Below are 23370 nucleotides of genomic sequence, written 5' to 3'. Positions count from 1 at the left end.
CCGAATTTCACCTTCGCACGACACGCCACAAGTTACGATATCATCCCCACCATCTGGATGTGTGGCGGTCCTCCACAGTGCGGTTTTCAAGGAGCTTTCTTCCTCGTACCACGAAGCTGTGGAATGAGCTTCCTTGTGCGGTGTTTCCGGGACGATACGACATGGGTACCTTCAAGAAAAGCGCATACACCTTCCTTAAAGGCCGGCAACGCTCTTGTGATTCCTCTGGTGTTGCAGGAGAGTGTGGGCGGCGGTGATCACTTAACACCAGGTGACCCGTACGCTCGTTTGTCCTCCTATTCCATAAAAAAAAATATATAACAGGCGACGCTTATTATAGTGTAATTTGTGGCATATTCAAAAAAAAACTCAAATTCCAAATTTCTATATTTGATATTAAAATATATATACAAAATTACTTAAATCTACTTATTAAAGCAATTTACAATTAAGCCTTATATATGTAGGTATCAGAAAACTTATTTCTACAACCCTATCTACGTATTGAGGGATAAAAACTTTATTATGCTTAAAAACTAATACATGAGGTTTGTGGGGGGGGGGGGGTCCAGGAAACTGGGAAGACCTGGCTATTTGCTACGATATAACGTAATATCAATCGTAACCTATCACTTAACCTAACTTAAGACTAATGACTAGAACTTAAAACTAACTCAAAAACTAAGGTAAATAAATACATAGATAAATAATATATAAATATAAGAGGGGGGGGGGTCTTGGGAAAGGAAAGGAGGGAGAGGAAATAGGAGGCCAGTTTTCGCCGTTATTTAATACTTATAACTAAACCAATTTACAATATATTGGTTTTACATTTATTCAGACCTAGCTAGAACTCTGTGTGCGTGTGTGTGTGTGTGTACGCTAGTGTTCTGTGAGCTCTAACCAGTTGTGTTGTGGTAACGTTTTATGCTGAGGCAAGTACTTTGTGAGTGACTTACGACTACAAGTCGACCGGAGGGCGGGGTTATTCCTTCAGTCGGCGTAGCCCTCTGTAGAAACTATCAGATACCTCTTGTATGTGTTGTTCTAGTGTCCATGTGCCATGTTCCATATTTCGGTTTTGTTTTTTTATACGACGTGATATGTCTATATGTATCAGGGGCGTGCATATGATATAGGTAATTAGGTAGTGCCTACCTCTTAATTAACCTAAATAAATATAGCACTAGTGTTAAAGTCAATTTAGTTTAATTTGGTGCCGTCATTTTATTACCAAACTTCTATTCAACACCCACTCATAAATTTTTTCCTTAGATACTAAATAGCTACGGTAAGCAATCTTTTCATATTCCAAAGCTCAACTACGACTATTGTTTAGATCCACAGTGCCTACCTTGCTAGAAAAGTAATAAAAAGTAAAAAATAAAGCACGCCCCTGTTATGTATTATTATATATTTTTAGGTTTGGATATACCTACAGTTATTATGACAGTTTTTCACTGAGCACTTTGTCATTGCGTGTCGTTGTATTCAAAGCGTGGTCGCACCACAACTGAACGAAAGCTCTGCCTAATAGACGCGTAGGTAAAATTTTGCTTAGGACAATTTTTGAGCGTGATTGTGTACCTGGTTGTTTATTGTACGTTCACATTACATTGAAAACATGAGTTGGACTTAGTATCTTGTATTAGCAAGAATTAGGAGGTAAAAAATATTGTAGTTGATAGAGCTTTAGTCCACTATTACAATGATACCACTCTTATTACAAGGTAATGCACCGTTTTCAAGAAAATAACGAAAAAAATTCTAACCTAAAACAGATAAATCACGTAAATAAACACTACTGACATCGCGGCGGGAGGCAAGAAACTGTCATGAAATGATTTTGGTATCTTCCTAAAATATTTGGACAGGCAAAGGGTTTAAGCCCATACAGCCATAAATTGTATGAAAAACAGTGAAATGAAATGTAAAAAATAGTCTATGACAGATTAGACGGCTTCATCAATAATTATTTTTAGATATCCCTTAGATACTAAGTTTTAACCGAAAACATTGTAATTGTGTCACACTATGCAATCAAGAATGCTTTGTACTAGTATAGTAACATGCCTCTGAATTATGTGAATGTATTTTTTTTTTATGGAATAGGAGGACAAACGAGCGTACGGGTACCTGTTGTTAAGTGATCACCGCCGCCCACAATCTCTTGCAACACCAGAGGAATCACAGGAGCGTTGCCGGCCTTTAAGGAAGGTGTACGCGCTTTTTTTGAAGGTACCCATGTCGTATCGTCCCGGAAACACCGCACAAGGAAGCTAATTCCACAGCTTTGTAGTACGTGGAAGAAAGCTCCTTGAAAACCGCACTGTGGAGGACCGCCACACATCCAGATGGTGAGGATGATATCCTAACTTGTGGCGTGTCGTGCGTAGGTATAATTTATGTATGACATGATCAAACAAAATCTCCTTTTTTTACAGCTCAAAAAACGATGAAACAGGACCAAAAGTGTGTGAAAGTGATCATCAAACTTAATGAGACGTAGGTCCAAGGAATGTTCTAGCAACGATGCATTGTGCACTTAACACCGCGCTGCTGGCTCTGCTCGGTTTCCTGGCCTCTGTGAGAGCAAACATCATTGTATACACCCAAGATGTTCCACATACGGTAAGTTCAATGTTTGACGCTCTTTATGTTTATGTTTATTTATTTATTTAGATCTGCCAGTTCGGAAGTTCATATCAAACCAAAAATTAATTTACAGGTAAAAAAGTATTTAACTAAGCCCTGTAACGCTTTAGAGTAATTTCGTGTTATAGAAAAGCGCTTTGTAGGAGTTTTCCCTTATAACGCGTTCTTACGACCCCGTAATTCGTAATAATAATTAATCAAAATTCGTAAATGGTATTTTAATTGTTTCCCTAATTTAACTATTTTATTAAAGTTTTTAATATATTTTAATTTAATAAAATAATTAACTTTTGAAATAACACAATCAACACACTTGCAAAAGTACGCAAAGCTAATTATGAACTGTACAAAAATCATTATAAATTTCACAGTTCAGAAATTTGTATGTGGGATAGGTATACCCGTGTAATATTGATGATTAAAATCGCGTTATGTAACAATGCATTATAGGGCAATTTAGTATATATTAAGCATTTTAGTAAATACAATTTGAAGGACTTCCCTTTTAAGTTCGCAGAAGCAGTGTAAGGGAACACCGCTCTTTTCGACGAATATGAACGCTAGCATAGTTAATAAAAACAAAAAATACCTAAATATATTTAGTATACATTTGAAGGTAGTTTAATATTTGCGTGGCTCTACTAAACTTGTAAAAAATATACCTACATGAAACAACTTCAACACTTGTTATCGTCTCATGAATGTGCGACCACTGTGACTATGAACTAAGGTAATTTATAGTTTTTCGAAAGATGTATCTAACAGGGAAACGGACAAAGTACGAAATTTCGTTTTTCTGTTCCAAAATCAAATCACAGCAAGCGATATTAAATTTAAAACTAACTATAATTAACTATTTATACTATACCATAATTACTACAAAAATGTATAATACAATTATTTTTAATTTATTTTCAGATCACACATTTACACCATTTTAATATTTTATTTTATTTAACAAGTTTTCAGTTTTCTAATTAATTAAAAGTTTTAAGCCATTTTGTAACGCTATTTTTACATTCCCTTAATGTATTTGTGTGGGAACTAGATATGAGCGCCGATGGTCAATTCCACGGCGGCGCGGGCGCAGCCTTACTGTTTTATAAAGGACTGATTTCTGAATAAGAAATAAACCATTGTCAGCACTTAATAAAGTTACATTAATCAAAATTAAAAGGTAAACAGAATATTAAGGACGTTTTCTTTAGTAAAATATATAAAAAAACATATTTACTCATAAAACTTGTTTCTTAAATGCAATTTAACAGTCTTATAAACATTTAGAGATCAGGTTAACTTATAAACAATCAGTATTAGGTTATTATATAGGTCTTTTATCTAGAGAAAACTAAGCATAAATATATCTTGAAAACACAAAGGAAAAACAAAACACATAGTAACTATCTATTCATTATAAATTCAATAGAAGGAAAAATTTAAACACTAGTGTCAAAAGAAAAACTAAATATATTCATTGTTGTACGGATTCTTTACAAAATCTATAATTGTCGTGGACAAAAACTGTCTTATTTAATCACAAAGGATTTAGTCATGATCTTTTCGCCGTTATTACAAGTCCAGCTGTAGAAAAAACTCTCTCGCTCGGTTTGCTGGTGGCTGGTATATTCAAAATAGAGCGTGCAAGAGTGCTTAATAATGGAAAAGAAGATCTCCTGTCTTTACAATAACTTAGTACGTCGCCATCGTGGGCCTTTAAATCCTCTAGAGTTGCTGTACTGAAATATTTCCAGCATTCCTTTTCTACAACACACAAGGAAACGGAATCACGTTGAGTCGTACTGTGCTTTCGCGCCAAATCCAGTAGGAAGTTTGAAGAATTATCAGAAGAACTCAGTCCAGCTATAGCGATATCAGTCACTTGATTTTGAGGAATGTCTTCTGTTTTTAATAGACTCCTGATTATTGATAATAAAAATGAAACCTTGGGGAATTCGTTTGCTTGCATGTATTAATTAATCTCATTTATGTTATGGAATCGACAATCAAGCAAAGTTGCCGCTATAATTACATCAGTTAGTTTTTCCAGCCTAGCTATTGCGAAAGGCTCATCGCCAGTTGCTTCTTCTAGTAATCCCTTTATTTCCGAGCGAAACACTAAAGCCAGATTCATAGTAGGTTGAGTTTCGGTACTTAAAACTTCACCGTTTTTTTTAAAACTTTCAAGAAACATTATTAAAGCTTTTATGATTTCATATTCAACTTCTTGTAATATAAGACTATCTTGCCTTATTAATAGGCTGGCGATTTGCTTATTTAGAAATACTTTTTAGCATCATTGAAATACTATGCCATCTTGTGCTTGTGCTTGTTGTAATGGTGGAGGCTACGAATGCTGCCTAGAACTCGAAGCTTCTTTAAGTGTCTCAGTTGTTTCTGAATCCGCTTCGGTTGAGTCTCCATCTTCTTCAAGTTCCCTAAATTCTTCAATAGAAGAAAGCAATTCTTGTTGGACTGAAGATGCAGCGGCCTCAACACGAGGTGCCCTGTATCGAACATGCTTAACAAACTTTTTACATTTTTTTTTAAATTTTTGTTATTTCTGTGGTGTTTTCAATAACATTTACGTTTACTAGATTATGTAGAGCATGACATGATGATGAAATTCAAAAAGTTTGCAGCAGGTTTCATATAACCACCTGCAACAGTAAATGAATAACTTTGTTTTCTATTTTGAAACTACGCAGGCTCACCTCCAGAACTTCGTCACGGATTGTTTCGCCTGTGTGTTTCTTGGTGACTTCTTTTGTAGCCAAATTAAATTTAATGAGATCCATGCCATCTGAAATAAATTGATACGTACATGTTATATAATTGCGCCGCCTATATTTATCGGTTCACATATCGGCTGTCAAGGAACCGAACCGAGAACTTTGCTTCGAAATGAAAGCTTTTATATACGCCAGCATGCTATTATATACGTCTTCCAGTCTTTCTCGTGCTATATTGTGCCTCGATGGCAAATCTGCATCGGAAACAATGATATTGTATTTTTTTAGAAAGTCAATCATTGCGTCGTTGTCCACACTATCAAACGCCATTAATTATCTAGCAAACCAAAGAGCAAAATCGCGGTACAGTGACCACCTTATCGCTCCTTTTACTAGTTCCGAATTGTGCCACTGGTTTTTGGAATTCTAGGAGGAAAAAGCTCTGTGATGCTCACTGACAAACAAAATACACATACACTGTGAAATACACGACTCGACTGAGCGCGAGAGTCGAGACGCTAGGGCGGGTCAGACGGCATTACCACGCAGTGAGTGAGACAGCGCGATCTCGGCAGCGCCGCATTGACTCAAAACCGCAGTGGCGACGGCGCTCATGTCTGTGGGAACTACAATATTACACATAATTATTATGCTAAGTGGTCTTATAAAATTAAATTAATTAAATGCATTACATTTTAAGGTAATTGTATGATCTAACGAAATTAAGAAATGGTCAAAATCTACCAAACCAGTCAGGATGTACTAGACAAATCAATATATTATATTAGTTATTTATTTATTCAAGTGAATCTTCTTTAGAATCGTTGTGATTTGATATGCAGAGGTTTCAGCCGGCAAGAGAATGACATAGACACATAGATTCATTAGAGATAACGTGGGAGAAAATGAGATAGGAAGCATTATACAGTGTTTTGGTACCAGGCGGTTATTATTAAATAAACACCAGGATATCATAAATATGATAGCGGTGATAGTTATGTCTTTCATAGCGGTTCAAATCATGTGTCATCCTATCAACATGTACCAGGACCTCATATGCGGTTAAGAAGTTCATTCATAATGCACAGCGTTAAATTTTTATACAAGTGCTGACCCGTTGTTGTTGGTGTTCGTGGTTCTCTTTAGCTCTGCTTCCCCCTCCACTCGTGTTTACCAAGGCAAACAGTTTGTTTGGGTCATAACGTTGTACGTGTGTTAATACGTGTTTCTGCACGCATGCGTAGTGAATATCTTGAGAAAAGGCATCACAACAACCATGGTGCTTTGTACACGTGTACGTATATACGTTTGTAGAGATTTTTTCATCATTTTATTTCTATAATAAAATTCTTCATCATTTTTGAAGGTTTCACTGCTACCACGAGTGAGCTGCACGCATGTTTCTTTTTTATGTTTTTGCGAATCTTTAGCAACGGATCTCTGAATAGGTCTAAGCATTTGTAATCGTTTATAATTTTACATTATCTCAACACAGGTGAATTGATCCCCAAAATAGTTTTGCCAGAAGGCTTTTCATATCTATCTATAGAATTTGTCGTCAATACAATGCACTACTACTCGAAATCAGTGAAGTACCTGACATCGACATTTCATGTTTGTAAATGGAAATCTAGTTTATATAAATTCCTTGATTAGTTTAAATCTAAAAAAAATCTTAATATTATTACCATAATTATTCACTTCTATTTGTCCAAATAGATATTTTCTCTGTCTTTTTCTTTTATAATACTACACTACCTAAAGTTAGTTTTAAAATAGTTTTTTTTTAATGTTTATTATGTATTTGTTGTAATTCTGTTGTGTGTACCTATTAAATAAAAAAAGTTCACGGGTTTACGTGGGCATCTAGGCACTCTAAAATTAAACATAGACACAAGAAAGAAATCATAAACGCAGTTAATACTTTTGTATTTAAAAAACAAAACCAATGCTAACATATTGATGTAATTGATTTCAACATGTTGAAGCAGCCCCGTGTATGAATCACCGTGATTCACAATGCTTTATTGATAATAACGGAATGGATCACTTACGGCCGCATGTGACTTTGCCCGTTTCGTGTGGAAATCTAACCATTAAACGGAAATATGTTCATACTTTCGTTTTTTTGTGTGTAACTGTAATTATTTTTCTTAAAAATGTCCCTAGATATGCCAAGGTACAGCTATAATAAAAATCTGTAGATTGAAACCTATAGATTATTATTTTTATGATTTGGGTATTAAAATACACTTAAATCCTAGGATCTATTGTGCCCCCTGCTTGCGCTAGCGCGCCTATCCTCAACTCAAAAGATTAGGAAGAGAATCGAGCCTACTAACTAGGAAACGTTTTACTGTGCCGAGATTTAAATTATATCCTCGAGACCTATTACTTTTATGAGGCGTAGGATCCTCAGAGTGCCAGGGCACGTCCTCTGCTTTGAGTGAGGGTATTTTAAGATGGCCTGATTCTGGCAATGGCTTCGCATTCGAGAAGGATGTGTTTGAGGTCTTCAGCGGCTTCGCAGCAGAATCTGCACAGGTTTTATCCATAGAGAACCATTCTGGCTGGATGGGCAGCTTACAATGGCCGGAGAGGAACTCCGTGAGGGCTCTCAGATGTGTCCTGTCCAAGCCTATGCACTGTTTTGCACGCTTACGTTGATAGTTGCATAGGAGCAACTTAGCTTGCCGATGGAAACCGTCTAAATTATTTTATTTTATGAAAATAACGTGACGTGACGTTCAGCTGATGGTATTTGATACGCCCTAACTCATTACAATTCAGTGCCGCTCAGGATTCTTGAAAAACTCCAGAAATTCTGGGCGGCATTAAAATTGCGCTCGTCAACTTGATACATAAGATGTTAAGTTTCATTTGCCCAGTGTTACTAAATTGATCCAACTGTTTTGTAGATTAGCCGGAACGAACAGAACACTTTATTCTTTATAGCATCAATAGTTTTCGCAGCAAACATCTCAAAAACTTGTACATTAATGCAATTATAGTATATACTCAGGTCACTCACTGAAAATGTATCTTTCTAAAAGTGAAATATTTTTTATAGTTGGTTTAGTAGTATTTGAGTTTATCTTAAAAAAATAATATACAAAACAACTAATCATATCTCTTTATAAAATTAGTTTACACATCTGGATCTGTATACCTTTATCACATTATTTTTCACTGAAGAATCAATCCTTTGCATCAAACGATACAGCCAGTCACAAAGAGAATTAATACTGAGAGCTCTTAAAATCTATATGGAAATTAATGTTCTGTATGTAAGTACTGAGAAAAGAAAGACAAAACTTTTCGGAAAACTGAGTGGAGTTTTTTTTTAAATTATTCAAAAAAGGGTTAACTTGACATCTCGTGTACACTTTAATATGGTGCTCTAAAACTGTATATTTTAATAATTTAATAACTTTATACAAGGTATTTTTTGTACAGTAAGTACCTTATTCACCTGACCTTGTATTACAGTCCAGGTATGGCTGAATGCAGCTTGCTCTTCGCTCTCTAAACGATGCACATAAAAACTTTTTGGTACAATTTTTGTTATCTTTGATTAACCTACCATAGCTAATTATAATCGCGGGCTGCTAGTTGCAATATTTCAATTCTGTTACCGATGATGTCAATATCGCAATATTATTCGCGTATATCTTAATATTGTTGCGTAGCAACCCTTCGAAGTATATGACGAGAGTTGTCAAACTTCAATACATTGTTAATTTCAACAGCTCCGTCAGCAATACTCGTAGCTCAGCGGAAAAGTGTTCACTTTAGACGCTGTAGACCCGGGTTCGATACACCTACCAGTGTATGGATTTTTTTGGGTTTTGTAAAGTTAAAGGAAATTTCTAGTAAGTTCAGGATCAAATCGAACAGAAAAAAGGGATGGAAAATGTGTAAGCAGGATAAAAATAGTTAAAAGAATTTTCTAGTATAATTTAAATTTAAAGACGGAATGGGAGAATCATTTTGAAAATAGATCGGATCCGGGGGTATATAAGCCGTACTAAGCGTGGCCTACGGCAGTTCTAGTTCTGACTCGAAAGTGTAAAGAAGAAGAAGAAGAAAAGAAGAAGTAGTGAAAAGTGGAAGTGTTCTAAGAAGAAGAAGACAGAAGAGAAGTAGTGTTCGGTGCAGTGTGAAGCGTTGAAGGTACCGCCGCCCACAAGAGGAACAGCGGCAGACCGGCGAAGTGCAAGTTTAGAAAAAGTGAACGCAAATAAAGACTCGTTCCTATAAGCGGAGTATTATTTCCAATCCCTGACCCACTCCCGTGTCAATATATATAAATTACTTGACACGTTGTTTGTCCGCGATGGACTCCTAAACTAATGAACGGATTTTAAAGGGGATTACTTCATCGAGTGCAGTTTAGTCCAACTTGAGAGATAGTATAGTTTTTATTTCGATTTGGTACTCATAATTTTTTTTATTTCCAAAATTTGTTTTGTATGGACATATTTTGTATGAGAAAATTTTTTGACGTACGATGGGACAGTTCTGCTATGAAACAATTTCATTATAACAATAGGGAGCATATTTTATGAAATAAGTCTTGATGTTATGAAATATTATAGACAAATTCATATAAAATAGTATTTTATTTGTTATGTTCAGAGCAACGTCTGTCGGGTCAGCTAGTATATTATATTATGTTCTATATTCAAAGCTTTTAACGTGCCATGTCGACAAGAGCTGGATAATAGTACTGTAGTACTTAAATACACCAGAAACTTAGAAAACTATAATGCACAAGTTTCCAGCCTACCATCCCTGATTCAATGGTGAAAGCCCTAATATGACCGGACTATTAGTTTTCTACAATTTTCTACGATATTCACGACGGTCGACACGTTATATTTACGTTTAATTCGAGTTTTAATAATTGGTGTATTGAATGATAGATGAAAACATTTCTTTATCTCACTTCACCTATATTATAAATCTGGCCTACCTTTTAAAACTATATTAATCAGATTATGCGTGCGTGATAAAGAAATATAAGTAACCATGATAATATTGATTCTACTGATAAGTTAGTATACGTTTTTGTTTCTTCTCTAAACAACGCCGAATATACCTAATTTATTAGATAAAAAATATTAATAAAACACATAAGAGAGGGAGCAAAAATAACTAATATCACTTATGCTATAAGAAAAATTAATGGCGCTGGATGGGGAACCTTTCGGGATATGGGCAAATGGAGTTAAGACAGCACGACAAAGAAGTTATCCTAGAAACGTAAAAAGGTAACAGGGAGGAGAATACAGGAAGTGGGCAGACGAACTAAGGACTATAGCAGGCAAGACATGGTCCATAGATAGCAAAAGATAGATAAAAGGAGAAGAAGCTGGAAGAGGCCTTTGTCATAAGATAAACAGATTGAGTGATAGGTTTAGATTATTATAGGATTTAGATATGGATAGTATGTAAATTTATTCTATCTGAATGAAGGCTTATATAATTACTAGCTGACCCGGCAAACGTTGTTTTGCCATATAAAGTATAATTCACGCGATAGTTTTATAAGTAATAAAATATTGCCTATATTATAGCCTGTACATCATTTTGTTCTATTGTCAATAGTTTTTGCAGCGCACGCAAATATAGGTTTTCGATTTTACACCTTGTGTTACAAAATAGCAATTTTATTACGGATCCCTAATTTTGAAAAAAAAAAACATAGCCTATAGTCTTCCTCGATAAATGGACTACCCAACACTGAAAGAATCATTCAAATCGGACCAGTAGTACCAGAGATTAGCGCGTTCAAACAAACAAACAAACACTGCAGCTTTATAATATTAGTATAGATTATTAGAAACAGGCAATGAGTCCAAATCGTCCTAATTGGGACGCATATAGACAGTACATAAGAAGCCTTTGTTTGGCAGTGACGAACACTAGCTGTCTACTTTTATATGCTTTATAATTCAGCTGTATGTTTGTTTATAACAGCCAAAGTACGTGAAACGCGTCACCAATAGTAAGTATAACATCTTCCCTACTAGCGTTGATTCACGCAGGCTTACAGCGCAAGAGACGTGTAGGAATGTCGACATCGCATCTACGAATGTAAATCTTTCGATCTTTTTGTTTGTAACTAACAACTATGATAACAATAATGCAGTGTTTTTCAATCCTAGGTCGCCGGCACAAACAAAATAACATTTACTATGACAAAATAACAAGGCAGATATTAAAAGTACAAGTTTAGTGAGAACGATTGTTCAATACGCGGTGCTGGTTAAGCCAATTTCTCTTCTTAGTTTTAATATCCTCCATTGAAAAGCACGTCCGTTCACACAGGAATGAAGTGGCCATTGGAACTAATAATTTTAGAGCTAATACTCGTAATTATAAATAATTTATCAGATTAAAGGCATAAAAGGCCTTTGTTTCCTTTAGAATTCTTTTTGATGTCATTTCTAATATACTAGATACTACTGCCGCTTCGAAAACAAATCTCATCAGAACTCTGAGAGAGAAGAAGCGGCGCAAGAATATTGATTTGATGATTGACAGGGGGGGTCGGAATTTTTCAACATGTAATGTGGTCGCGAAATAAATAAGATTGGAAAGACTGCAATAATGAAATGAAATTTACAAAATATAAAATGTTTTATTACAAAGTACAAAGGTTGGTGTACTTATTTAAAACAACTAATGGTGATTTTTTTTTAAAGTACAAAACCCCAAGAAGATATCAAGAAATAAAAAAATAAGTACTCAGACTCCGATGCAGAAATGTTGAAAATTTGCATAAATTGCGATCAAATAAGTCGATCCTGCTTATTCTGTTCAAGGGAAAGTCTTTAAGAGATACTGAAAACCTGTTTTTAGATTGATTGGTCTAATGATATATCATTTATATGACCAGTCCAAGACAAACTTGAAAAAGGTGTTCTATTGTAATTTGTAAGCGGAGTTTCAAGCCGGTTTAAATCGCATTAAAAGTGCATAGGTAATCAAAATGAAGACGATCTTTTATTTTGAAAAACAAAAACTCGTTTGTGGAATAGTTATATTGCGATGGTTGAAGGTTAATTTAAATTGAGAAAAAAATATATAAGTAAAGTAAATATTCGATTGCCATCTTGCAAACCTTTGCGAATCTGTGTATGGAACAGAATAATATAAAAATGGTGATTAAAAAACAGGGATTCATTGTAAAAATGTGTAAATTTTTTACTTGTATGTATTTTTCTATGATAAAATAGTAGTATAAATAGTGTTAACCAGTTGATGAAACACTTGTTAAATTATAGGATGTATCGGCAGCATATAGTAAATTATATTTTATGCGCCGGATTATATGTTTTGACTTATGATAGCTACGAAAGGCTTATGACAACTGATTTGTTGATATTTTCAAATTTCTTTACACGTGTGAAAGTGCAAAACACTTATAGACCAGTGAAAAAAAAAATAGTATGATGAAACTCATTGGAAATGGAAGAGAATTTTACAAAATAAATTACGGATGATGTGAGATCGGGGGTTTTTAAGGGTAATAAACGGCTTATCTCGATTTCCGAAAAAACTGAAAGTCCTATGGAAAAAAGTCAAATGGCAAAGTTGTAGGTAATAAAAAGATCTACAACTTTTGCTTTCACACTTTTGTTACATAACCTCAAAATATACCTTTGTGAAAAGTTGAAAAAACCAAGGTTTTGGTTATTTGTGTTATTTTTTTACAAAAAAAAATCACGATATTTAGTGAAAAGTAAGCTTTTTACGTCCCAAGTATACTGTAATTTGTTTGAATTGAATAATTTATTTTTTCACCTTATTTTGACTCAAATATTGAAAAAGAACCCTTATTTTCAATCGAAAATCATACGTCAAAGTATCACATGATATTGATACGATACGATCATAAAAAGTTTAAAGCACTTCTAGCAGATAGAAGTTTCCAATTTTGACTACAATTAGTATTAAGTCTATAAATTGATAGAAAATATTTTGCAATTTCGGTCCTCTTATCTAGTAATCCACCAACTGCATAAATTACCAATTTATTTAAAGCATATTAGTTATTATATATAGTTAGTTATATGTGTATATATAGTTAGTAATATTATTATATATTAGGTAGTTATATAATGTTGTTACTAATTACGTAATAACTAAAGGCAGAAGGAACCTTAAGTTCGGACAGAATAAATTGACCGACTTGGCTATTACATGAATCTCACAAGCTTTGACGCTAGAAGAACTGAGTTGCGAGACTTTTTTACAAGGCATATTTTAGATATCATCTGTTTTATATAAATACTACTACATTTACCCGCGACTTCGTCCACGTTGAATAGTTACTTTGGGCATTTATTTTTTAGGATACTTTTCGAATAAAACACATACAAACTGCTTTTTCCGCTGCTGGCAGCGCTCTTCTATGATAGCTGACAGCGCATATCCCTTGTCATTGTGGACAGTCCCTTTAATGGTATTTCCCGTTGACGTTCTTTGGTATTTCCCTATGAACTTTTATCTCCTATTTCATTCCGATGTAGGTCAAAGTTTCAAAAATATTCGATCAAATGTTTATAAATTATTTCTTAACTAGTGCCTAAATACAAAGTTTCATGGTTTTATCTTCGATAATGATGAATTACCGTACAAAATGCCATCCCCTATTTCAACTCCTCCATTTTTGGCCATAAAGCCTATGTCCTTTTCCAAGCACTTGTCTCTCTCTGTATTAAAATTTTATCAAAATCGGTTCGGTGCTTTAGGCGTGAAAGCGTAACAAACAAACTTACATTCACATTTATAATATTAGTTGGGATGTACGCGGCTTTATATCTGCAATTATATCACGTGAAACCTTACAGCGTGAAGTCTTATATCCGTCGAAGGTTCGTAGCATATACGAGTATGTATGCGAATAGTTGAACTACGACATAAAACTGTGTAAGATATGGTTCGGTTGTCTGCCACTTTCCATTTGGTTTGGAATTATGACTGCTTTTAGAACACACACAATATTGTATATTTTATTAAAAAAGAGCATCATCCCGTACACATGTTTCTTTTTAATGAAAATAAGGGACGAGACGAGCAGGACGTTCAGCTGATGGTAATTGATACGCCCTACCTAATGGGTAGGCTGTATGCAATGCAGTGCCGCTCAGGATTCTCGAAAAACCCAAAAATTCTGAGCGGCACTACAATTGCGCTCGTCACCTTGAGACATAACATCTTAAGTCTCATTTGCCCAGTAATTTCACTAGCTACGGCACCCTTCAGATCGAAATAGGCCTCGTTGTGGTACCCATAATCTAGCCGGCATCCTGTGCAAAGGAGCCTCCCACTGGTAAGTTTGTGCTTTGAAGACCAAAGAATCATAAAAATAAAAAAAATATATGGAGCAACTAACGCAAACGCTTACGTAGGATTGCTTAATTAAAATAATCATAAATTTATTCCACGACTAGGATATTAATCTACAAAAACCAAGCTCCTAGGTTAGGGACCGCGTTGTTATAGGGACAGGGCGCCATGTTGATTACGTCAGACAGTTAGTTACATCAGACATACACTACATTCAAAATTACCGTTTCCAAATCATGACCTGACATCACGGAGACAATGTGCCCAAGTTCCATGTCTTTTCTAGGGCGCAATCATGGTTATTAGCAATGTGGAAATAATTGCAATTTTCCCAGAGGAATCGCAGTCACAACCCGACCAGACTTTCTATGTGATATTTCGTTCTTTTTCAATAATGTCTATTACATTTTTCACGAGTAGAGGAATCTCACTTTCCTTCTTCTCACTTCATCGACGAGGAAAAGGAAAAAATCTATAATTTTAGCAAATAAAACCTTAAAACCTACTTTGTAACTAGCCTCTATTCTTACATTTTTATGCTGACTAATCTACGTTAGAAATGGATTTTTGATATAACTTTTAGCCCGCATATTTGTACGAAATAAATGACTGTTTCGGCCCATTGGTCCATTATGATGGCACTCTCTGAAAAGTTGTACTTTCATTGACCTCTACTACATTATATAGTACATTATATACCACTGGACTGGCGGCTGTCAAAGTGCTTTTGTGCCTGTTTAATATTCGCCTCTTTGGCGCTCTTGGCCATATAGCGAGAGTTTGCGGTACTAAAAATAGATGTAAAATGTGTACTTTATTACGTTGATTCTTGAAGTATGAACACGGAAAACGAACGAATTTAATTCAAAATGCAAAAATACCTCAGAGTATTGTACGTTCGCGAGTGGCGCTTCAAATAGTCACAAAAAATTTGCTGTCAAACATATGGAACAGCCTGTCCAGTGGTATTACATACAGGTCAGTGTGTACTTAGGTATACTTATATCGTTTTTGTGTATAAAACGTGTACAGTCTTACTAGGTATTCAATCTATTCTATCTATTGTGGCTTTTGTGGTGGTAAAACAAAAGATGAAAATGAACTCTTCAATACTGACATCAAAACTAATACAGTTTTCTGATGATCTAAAGTTGGTCAAGGTAGTAAAAAACTCAGAGGACTCCTTATCTCTGCAAAACGATTTAGATCGGGTTTACAAGTGGAATGTTGATAATAAGTCTTTTAACCTGTCGAAATGTGAGTTCTTGTCGCTCCTCTGTCGTGCCAGAGTTCACTAATGTAATTTGTGATGTGCCGATGATGCCAGTACAGGAAGTACCTACGCGATCTCGGGGTTTGAATTCGATCGTAAGCTCATGATTCTCTCACATGTGGAGGCTGTTTACCGACGGCTTGGATTTGTTTTACGTAATCCATCTCATTTGACGAACCCAAATACTTCGTATACCTTATATGGCGCTGGTCCATAGTATTCTTGAGAGCAATTCAATGGCAATGGAACCCACATGAGAGCAAATATGCCTTAAAGATCGAATAAGTCCAAAAACAGTTCCTCAGACATTTGTGTAAGAGGCAATATGGGTATCCATTTAAGCACCCAACACCTTACTAAATTTGTTCTAAAAATAATTAGTGGCGGAATGGACTGCACATACTCAATACAACAAATGATTGATGTCCTTCTTCTTTTCAAATTCGCATGTATCTTGATTTTATAGTTTTTTTTTTATATTATTGTGTTCTTGGTGTCACGGAAGCAAAGACTGCATGTTGGGACACCTTAATTTGTTGTACATTCAACTCATTATTTGTTAATATTTCAAGCGTATTAGAATGTAACAACTTCTGGTTGTCCTATAAATAAATAAATTAACGTTTGCTGATTTTTTTGTACCGGCTTCGTACGTACGCGCGCGGCGATACGCACTATTAGCGCAGCCACCTGCACGCACTCAAGCGCATAAGTACACATCTGTAATACAAGTCACCTGTCTAAACTCTGTACTTGAGGTAGCACCACAGTGTGATTTATTTACCAGCTTGATGGTATGTTTGGTCAAAGAATGTAAGAAAAGATTTGAGAGCATGATGCCTATTTTAGCTATTTAGAATGAGATACCTAGTTTTATAATTTTGATTGTTTTCTTTCTTTAGAATAGAATCTTTGTAACGCTTTAGAACTAATATGTAATGTTACATATATTATACAGTTTTTACACGCTTTTTATTAGCTCCACCTGTATGTATTTTTGTTTGTAAGCGACACATTTGGGCGCGACTTTGACCAGTGGGTCAAAAGTGTTAAAGGGTTTAAAGTGTTAAAGGGCCAGATTTAGTTCCAACTTCGTAGATTTATCGAGGACCGATGACAATACATTAATTTGATAAAATTATTTCATTTTTCAATTTGCAAAATAAGATTTTTGTTAATTTATACAATTTTCATCTATCGTCTATAAGGCAGTAAATTGATGATAATTTTAAAGGAGACGAATACCCTTTCATACATTATTGGGCCAAGATGTAAAAGGATGAAATAAGTGTCAATAAATAGCTTATAAATTAAAAAAGCATCACTGATAATTTGAGGATTTTTGGCAATCTGAAAGCTGGGTTTTGTAAAATGGAGGCTATGCAATATATGGGCAACAACCTATATTAAAACAGCTAATTTTTGAAATGCAATTGTTATTTTGTTGTGTGATAAAGATTCTACAAGTATTGCAATATTGGAAGTCAAATAGAAAGAAGGAAAATATCAACAACGGGAAACACTCAAATGACAGATCGCGTAGTTATGAAACTAGTGATTGACAATTGACGTTCTAGACAATTCTGTGGCTGTCACTGTCAGCACAGATAAAAAACACAAAACGAGATTCAGAATCGACTTCTTCTTCGATCGATTTTTTAAGTTGATATTTAATTTTTTTTAAGGAATAACATTGTGTTTAGTTAATTATAATGTTTTTTTTGTAAGGTACTTTTATTGAATCAATCATCTGGTGCAAGTGGTTTTGGGTTGAATTGTATAAACTCATTTACATTAATCTATTATAGTAATCGATATCCCATTTTAATCGTGAATTTTAACGTAATGAAAACTTAACTTTAAGATTTCTCGTTTTCTAGATTGTGAATTAGGCTAATTTTGTATATTTTGAAACAGAAAAATATAACAAATTTTTTAAACCATGTCTCTGCTTATTACATTTTGGCTCAGAAATCCCCGTCTCCTTTCATAATTTATTAGCCAATTAATGCGAGCTTGTAATTTCGTAACATAAATAATTGTGACCTGCCTTGTAGTTCAGCCCTGTTTGTCTTTCTATCTTATCTACAATATAGGGAATATTACCAATAGATAAGTGGACAGTTGAACGCTGGTCCGGATAAGAGTTATTGTTAGTTGTGATAACTACTTTGTGGTTGTGAACGTGTCTACCGATCAAGTGGGGCTTTGGTGATAATTAACATGGCTCTTCGATTTTTTAATTAGAAATTTTGTTTTAAATTATATTTGCCACTTAATATAGTTGATAAATCACTGTATTTTTAATTAAGACAGTTATCAGTACCATCATGTTCACGAAGCATCCTTACACAAACAATGAATTCACGTTCTAAAGGTTGATGCATCCAATATACGATAATACTATATATTTGTACAGTTTATTCTCTATTACTTTTTATGAAATATTTGATATTATTTAAACACGATTCATATATTTGATGCAGCACCTTACAATCTAATTTCTTATGTATATTAGAGCCATCGTAAAATGCTCTATTTATTGTAAAGAGTGGCCATTGAGTTTCGTGTCTTCTTACGAGCTCTACTTTTTCCGGACATATGGTAGATTCAGTAATTTTAAAGAAATATTTGTAGTGAAGTTTCAAAAGCGCTAAGTTTAAGTCTGTAAGTAAGTTTAAAAAAATTTAAGGTCTATATTAGACGTCCATCACCCACTTTCGAGTTGACCTTCTAGACGACAAAACAGCCCATTCAGTTTTTCGTTTTATATTTATACGGCAATTTTATTAACCAGTGGCAGGCTCCTTTGCAACGGATGCCGGCTAGATTATGGGTACCACTAAGCGCCTATTTCGTAGTGATGTGTTAGCATTACTGTGCTACGGTCTGTGGGTGCCGTAGCTAGTGAAATTACTGGGCAAATGAGACTTGACAACTTATGTCTCAAGGTGACGAGCGTAGTTGTAGTGCCGCTCAGAATTTTTGGGTTTTTCAAGAATTCTGATCGTCACTGCATTGTAATGGGCTGGCCGTATCAATTACCATCAGCTTAACGTCGTGCTCGTCGCGTCCCTAATTTTCATAAAAAAATGTGCAATAACATTCACTATATTTTATGAGTTTTAGTTAGCTTCAATATTTAATTTAGGTTAATACAAACTTGTGGGTAGTTTAAAATAGGAATCTAGAGTATTGCTATTTATGTTATTTGAATGGTTTTGGTAGACACAATCTGCTTGAAAACCTCATAATAATAGTATTTTAATTGTTAATAACATAAATACAATTTTCTAAAAATTTACCAAACTTTATCGACAGTAATAAAAAATGTAAAAAGATACATCTTTACAAAAATATTCACTTCTAGTTTTAATTCATTTCAAAAAAAAATGTCAAATTAATGAACAGTTGGAATTACTACAGATTTGTTCTTACTATAAAAAAAAAACATATTATTTTAAAATGTTTGTTTCTCCTTACTATAAAAATTAATTAAATAAATACGTACGTAGTACTTGAAGGTAGCTTTATAGTTTTTCCCCCAGTTATTTTCAGTTCTTGTCTTGTGCGCTAACTTCATAACAGCGTACTACACTGTGGCGCCACGCTATCGCCATATGGCAACGTGAGCAAACAGATAGTTAATACCATTTCGCTGATTCTATACAGGAGCGTCTAAAGCTGTGTTCATCACTCATAAGGGGTATTTAAGTGAAATATTTAGGTGAAAATTGGTAAATCAACACGACTGTCAACATTAATGAATACTGCAAAAGTGGGTGGGCCGGGTAAATGTGGTGTGGGCTGAAATAAATATATTGTGTGAAATGTAAATAAATTTATTGATTACTCGTGAACATGTGGTCGCATATCGCTATTAATGCAATTAAAGTACTGTACTATGTGGGCATGCAAGAATTTGTAAGTATCTAAATTCTAAGTGCTACAAATATTATTCTTTTCAATTGTTTAAGTGACGATTTTTTTGACAGATCGCGGAAGAGTTCCGGGACATGCCAGCTAGCTTTGGGCCAGAGATAGCACCGGATGGTTTACGGGGCTTCCTGGTGGTAGGCGAACCAGAAGATGGTTGCGGGCCCATGGCAAAACCTCCTACAGTGGAGAATTTCACTGGGAAATGGATAGTGCTAGTTTCCAGGTAATTTATTTTTGTATTTCTTTATCTAAAACATTTTGGGACTAAATCGGTTGAGCAGTTTAAACGTAAACACTTTTTTGATATTATGTGTTAGGATTAATATCAAAATAGTGGGTCTTAGTGTTTAAATGTGACCAACGATTTCAATAAAGTGAGATGTGAAATTTCTTACTCCTGGTAATGCTTGGTTTATATAACATAACTTTTATAAAAGCGGTTACGCTCTCTTGCTACTCTTACTCCTACCCCATAAAGTAATAACTTAGTCACATTTGGATTGCATATTTGTTGCCCCATACGAAAAGCTAAAAAATACCCCCAGACTCGATACTTTTTTAATGTCAGGAATGCAATTTGCTTCTAATACCAATTGGGATCCCTACCATAGTATGCTGGCTAGATCCCTGCCATAGTAGGTAGAACAGCGGCGGCTATTTCCTACCAGTAAGCAGTAGAGTGCGCGCAGTACACATGCTTCGGTTTGCTGTAATATGAAGAGACTCAGAATTGTTTATTTTTTATGGAAAAAGAGGACAAACGAGCGCACGGGTCACCTGGTATTAAGTGATCAATGCTGCCCATATTCTCTTTCAACACCAGAGGAATTACAGGAGCGCGCGTTGCCGGCCTTTAAGGAGCGTGGAGGAAAGTTCCTTGAAAACCGCACAAAAAGGTTATCAAGCCGTTCACAGAGCACTAGCTCCCTGATAATTCAAGCAGCTCTTCGTTGCACGCAGTCAAATGGTTCGAGCTGATACTGGGATGCGCCAGACCAGAGATGACAGCAAGACTCCATACGTGGCCGGACCTGCGCCTTGTAGAGCGCTAGAATGTTTGCCGGCTTAAATATTCTTCGAAGCCAATGTGGCTTTGCCCTCCAGATGACCGCGGGATTGGCAATCGCTCCAGATTTCAAGACCCGGTATTCCGATACTAGGCTAGGGTTTATGGGAGGTGTTGTCGAAGAGTGGTGATACGAGAAACGGGGTTTTTAGTGGTTAACGGGCAAACTTGAGTCTTCTGGGGGTCCAATTGGACAAGGTTCATTTTACGCCATTCTGCGACCTTGTTAAAGGAGGACTCGATAGAAGAAGATCGTTTCAAGAATCCTGAACGGCACAACATTGTAGTAGTAACACCTGTAGGTGTGAGTAGTGTGTGAGCTGTGTAGGTGAAGCACCTACCTACAGGTGTTAACGTCTTGCTTTTCCCGTTACTTAATATGTCAAATGTATAAATAATAATAATAATAATCATTTATTTTAATAATTTTTTTTAGACTAAGTTAGTAATGTTAGTGGTAGTGTTAGTAATTGTATGTAAGTTAGTTAATTTTTCTTAAAAAATATGTTAGTAAGGTTAGATATTTTCACAATAAGTTGCACCTAGCTAGAGGCGCATGCAAACCTATCCAATGCCTCAGCAGTGGGGAGTCCCACCTGCATGCCAACGCGCTTAGGACAGTGTTGGGGCTAGCCTGGAGCCTGTTCATTATATATGATGCGCATCTTTTTCTAATGATCGCGTAAAAATCATCAACGCGCGCCTCCGCAAACATGCCGGATGCACTACAAAACCTAGGCAGCCCCATCACTACCCTAAACGCGTCATTATATTGCACTCGCAGCGCGTTGTATGCCATCTGCGTATAGCCGGTCTAAAGGCTGCACGTGTAAAATGATTGGCAATAAGCCTTAGACAGAGTTATTTTGACTTGTTCACGACAATAAGTACTTATAAATATATTATATTCTAGGTTTAACTGTAGCTTCGAGGTGAAGGTGCGCAACGCTCAGGCGGCCGGGTTTAACTGTGCTATCGTGCACAATGTTAACTCCAGTGAGCTCGGTGAGTAGTAGACTAAGAGAGCACTTCATTAGCAGTATTTATACTTTTTTGAACCATGCTACAACGACAGTCGTTAACAAGAAGTAGGTATATACTTTATAGGTACGTAGTAAGTAGTTATATACAGGTTTGTGCGTTCACCGCTAAAAAGTCTCCCTTTGTCGTATCCCTTCGATTAGAAACCACTCCTCTAACTTGCACAGCCTGTATCGGCATTCTTGGCGTCGAAAGAGAAGGCCAAACTGGCCTCTAAAAAGCTGGGTGTACTGAGTACAGTAGGGCGAGACAGAACTTTACTATTAGCCACCGGCTGCAACTATATAAGGCGCAAATTCGGCCTCAATACTTCATCTACTGTTCTCAACTCTGGACGGGTGCTCCCCAGTACCAGCTTCTTCCATTTGACCGCATACAACGAAGAGCGGCTCGAATCATCGACGATCATCTCCGTTCGGCTTGATTCTTTGGCGTTGCGTAAAGATGTGGGCCTCTCACTGGATCAATTACTGACTGCTGATTTCTCGAACTGATACTACTTAGGGACCTTCAAGGAAAGAGCATACTCACATCTTAAAGGCCGGCAATGCATCGCTTGGCACCTGCTGTTGCGGATGTCCATGGGTCCCCATCCCGTGAGCCTCTTGCCCGTATGCCCTCTCATAAACAAAAAATGGCACTCTTTTCGTACAAAAAGTCATTGAAAGAACTTGGGCATCTTCGCCCGGTCTGTGAACGATCGAATGCTTTTGGGTATCATTAATAGACAGCAAACGATACACTAGTTACGTGTTGACCTCACTTAAAATGCATTGCTTGTGGCGTCGTCGTAGGGCGAGTCGTTTCCTTTTCTAAAATATGGTACGTACGTGATCCTCGTGAACTGGCGCTGCTTGAATCTGCTGTGGTAACAGAATGGTCGATAAAATGCTCGCTTAATATTACGAAATAATCTAAGATCCGGCCTATCCTCGACCTTCACCGATCATGCATTCTTTATTTATATCAGGCGTTGCTCCGAAATGTTGCTCACTGTAACCGCCATTTTGTAATGTGTTCTAACTTCTATTACATCACACAAACACACACATGCACATTGCGCACTCGCATGTAGCAGATGTTCTATTGCATCCTTGCCTATCGCACTATACTAGACAGCAGGGGGGTGCAACTCCCCTACATTGGCACATGAAAAAAATTTGCATTGAAAGTGCAGCCATCTATTAGGTACGCTGCAACTTCATCACGATGGCGATCATTTTACATACATGATAGATGGATATATAGCGCTACTGATAGCAAAAACTCACTTAACTTACTTATTAAAACAACATTTGACTATCGTG

General features: G+C 35.9%; 1 protein-coding gene across 2 annotated transcripts in view; it reads left to right on the top strand.

The window, feature by feature from the left end:
• Window positions 1-23370, top strand: part of LOC126979437 (E3 ubiquitin-protein ligase RNF13-like) — a 69739-nt gene that overhangs the window by 6800 nt on the left and 39569 nt on the right. Inside the window, exons 2-4 of one of the 2 annotated variants that reach the window (XM_050828740.1) lie at window positions 2445-2631; window positions 20013-20179; window positions 21936-22027. In XM_050828740.1, coding sequence (XP_050684697.1) covers window positions 2533-2631; window positions 20013-20179; window positions 21936-22027 — 358 coding nt within the window. In that variant the 5' untranslated portion in view covers window positions 2445-2532. Of the gene's footprint in view, window positions 1-2444; window positions 2632-19534; window positions 19942-20012; window positions 20180-21935; window positions 22028-23370 lie in introns of those variants that run through there. The other variant, XM_050828741.1, reaches the window with a different exon arrangement.

This window comes from Leptidea sinapis, chromosome 3 (assembly GCF_905404315.1).
Source record: "Leptidea sinapis chromosome 3, ilLepSina1.1, whole genome shotgun sequence".
NCBI lineage: Eukaryota > Metazoa > Arthropoda > Insecta > Lepidoptera > Pieridae > Leptidea > Leptidea sinapis.
Note: the sequence above shows the minus strand (reverse complement) of the source record. Positions and strands in the feature narration are given on the sequence as shown.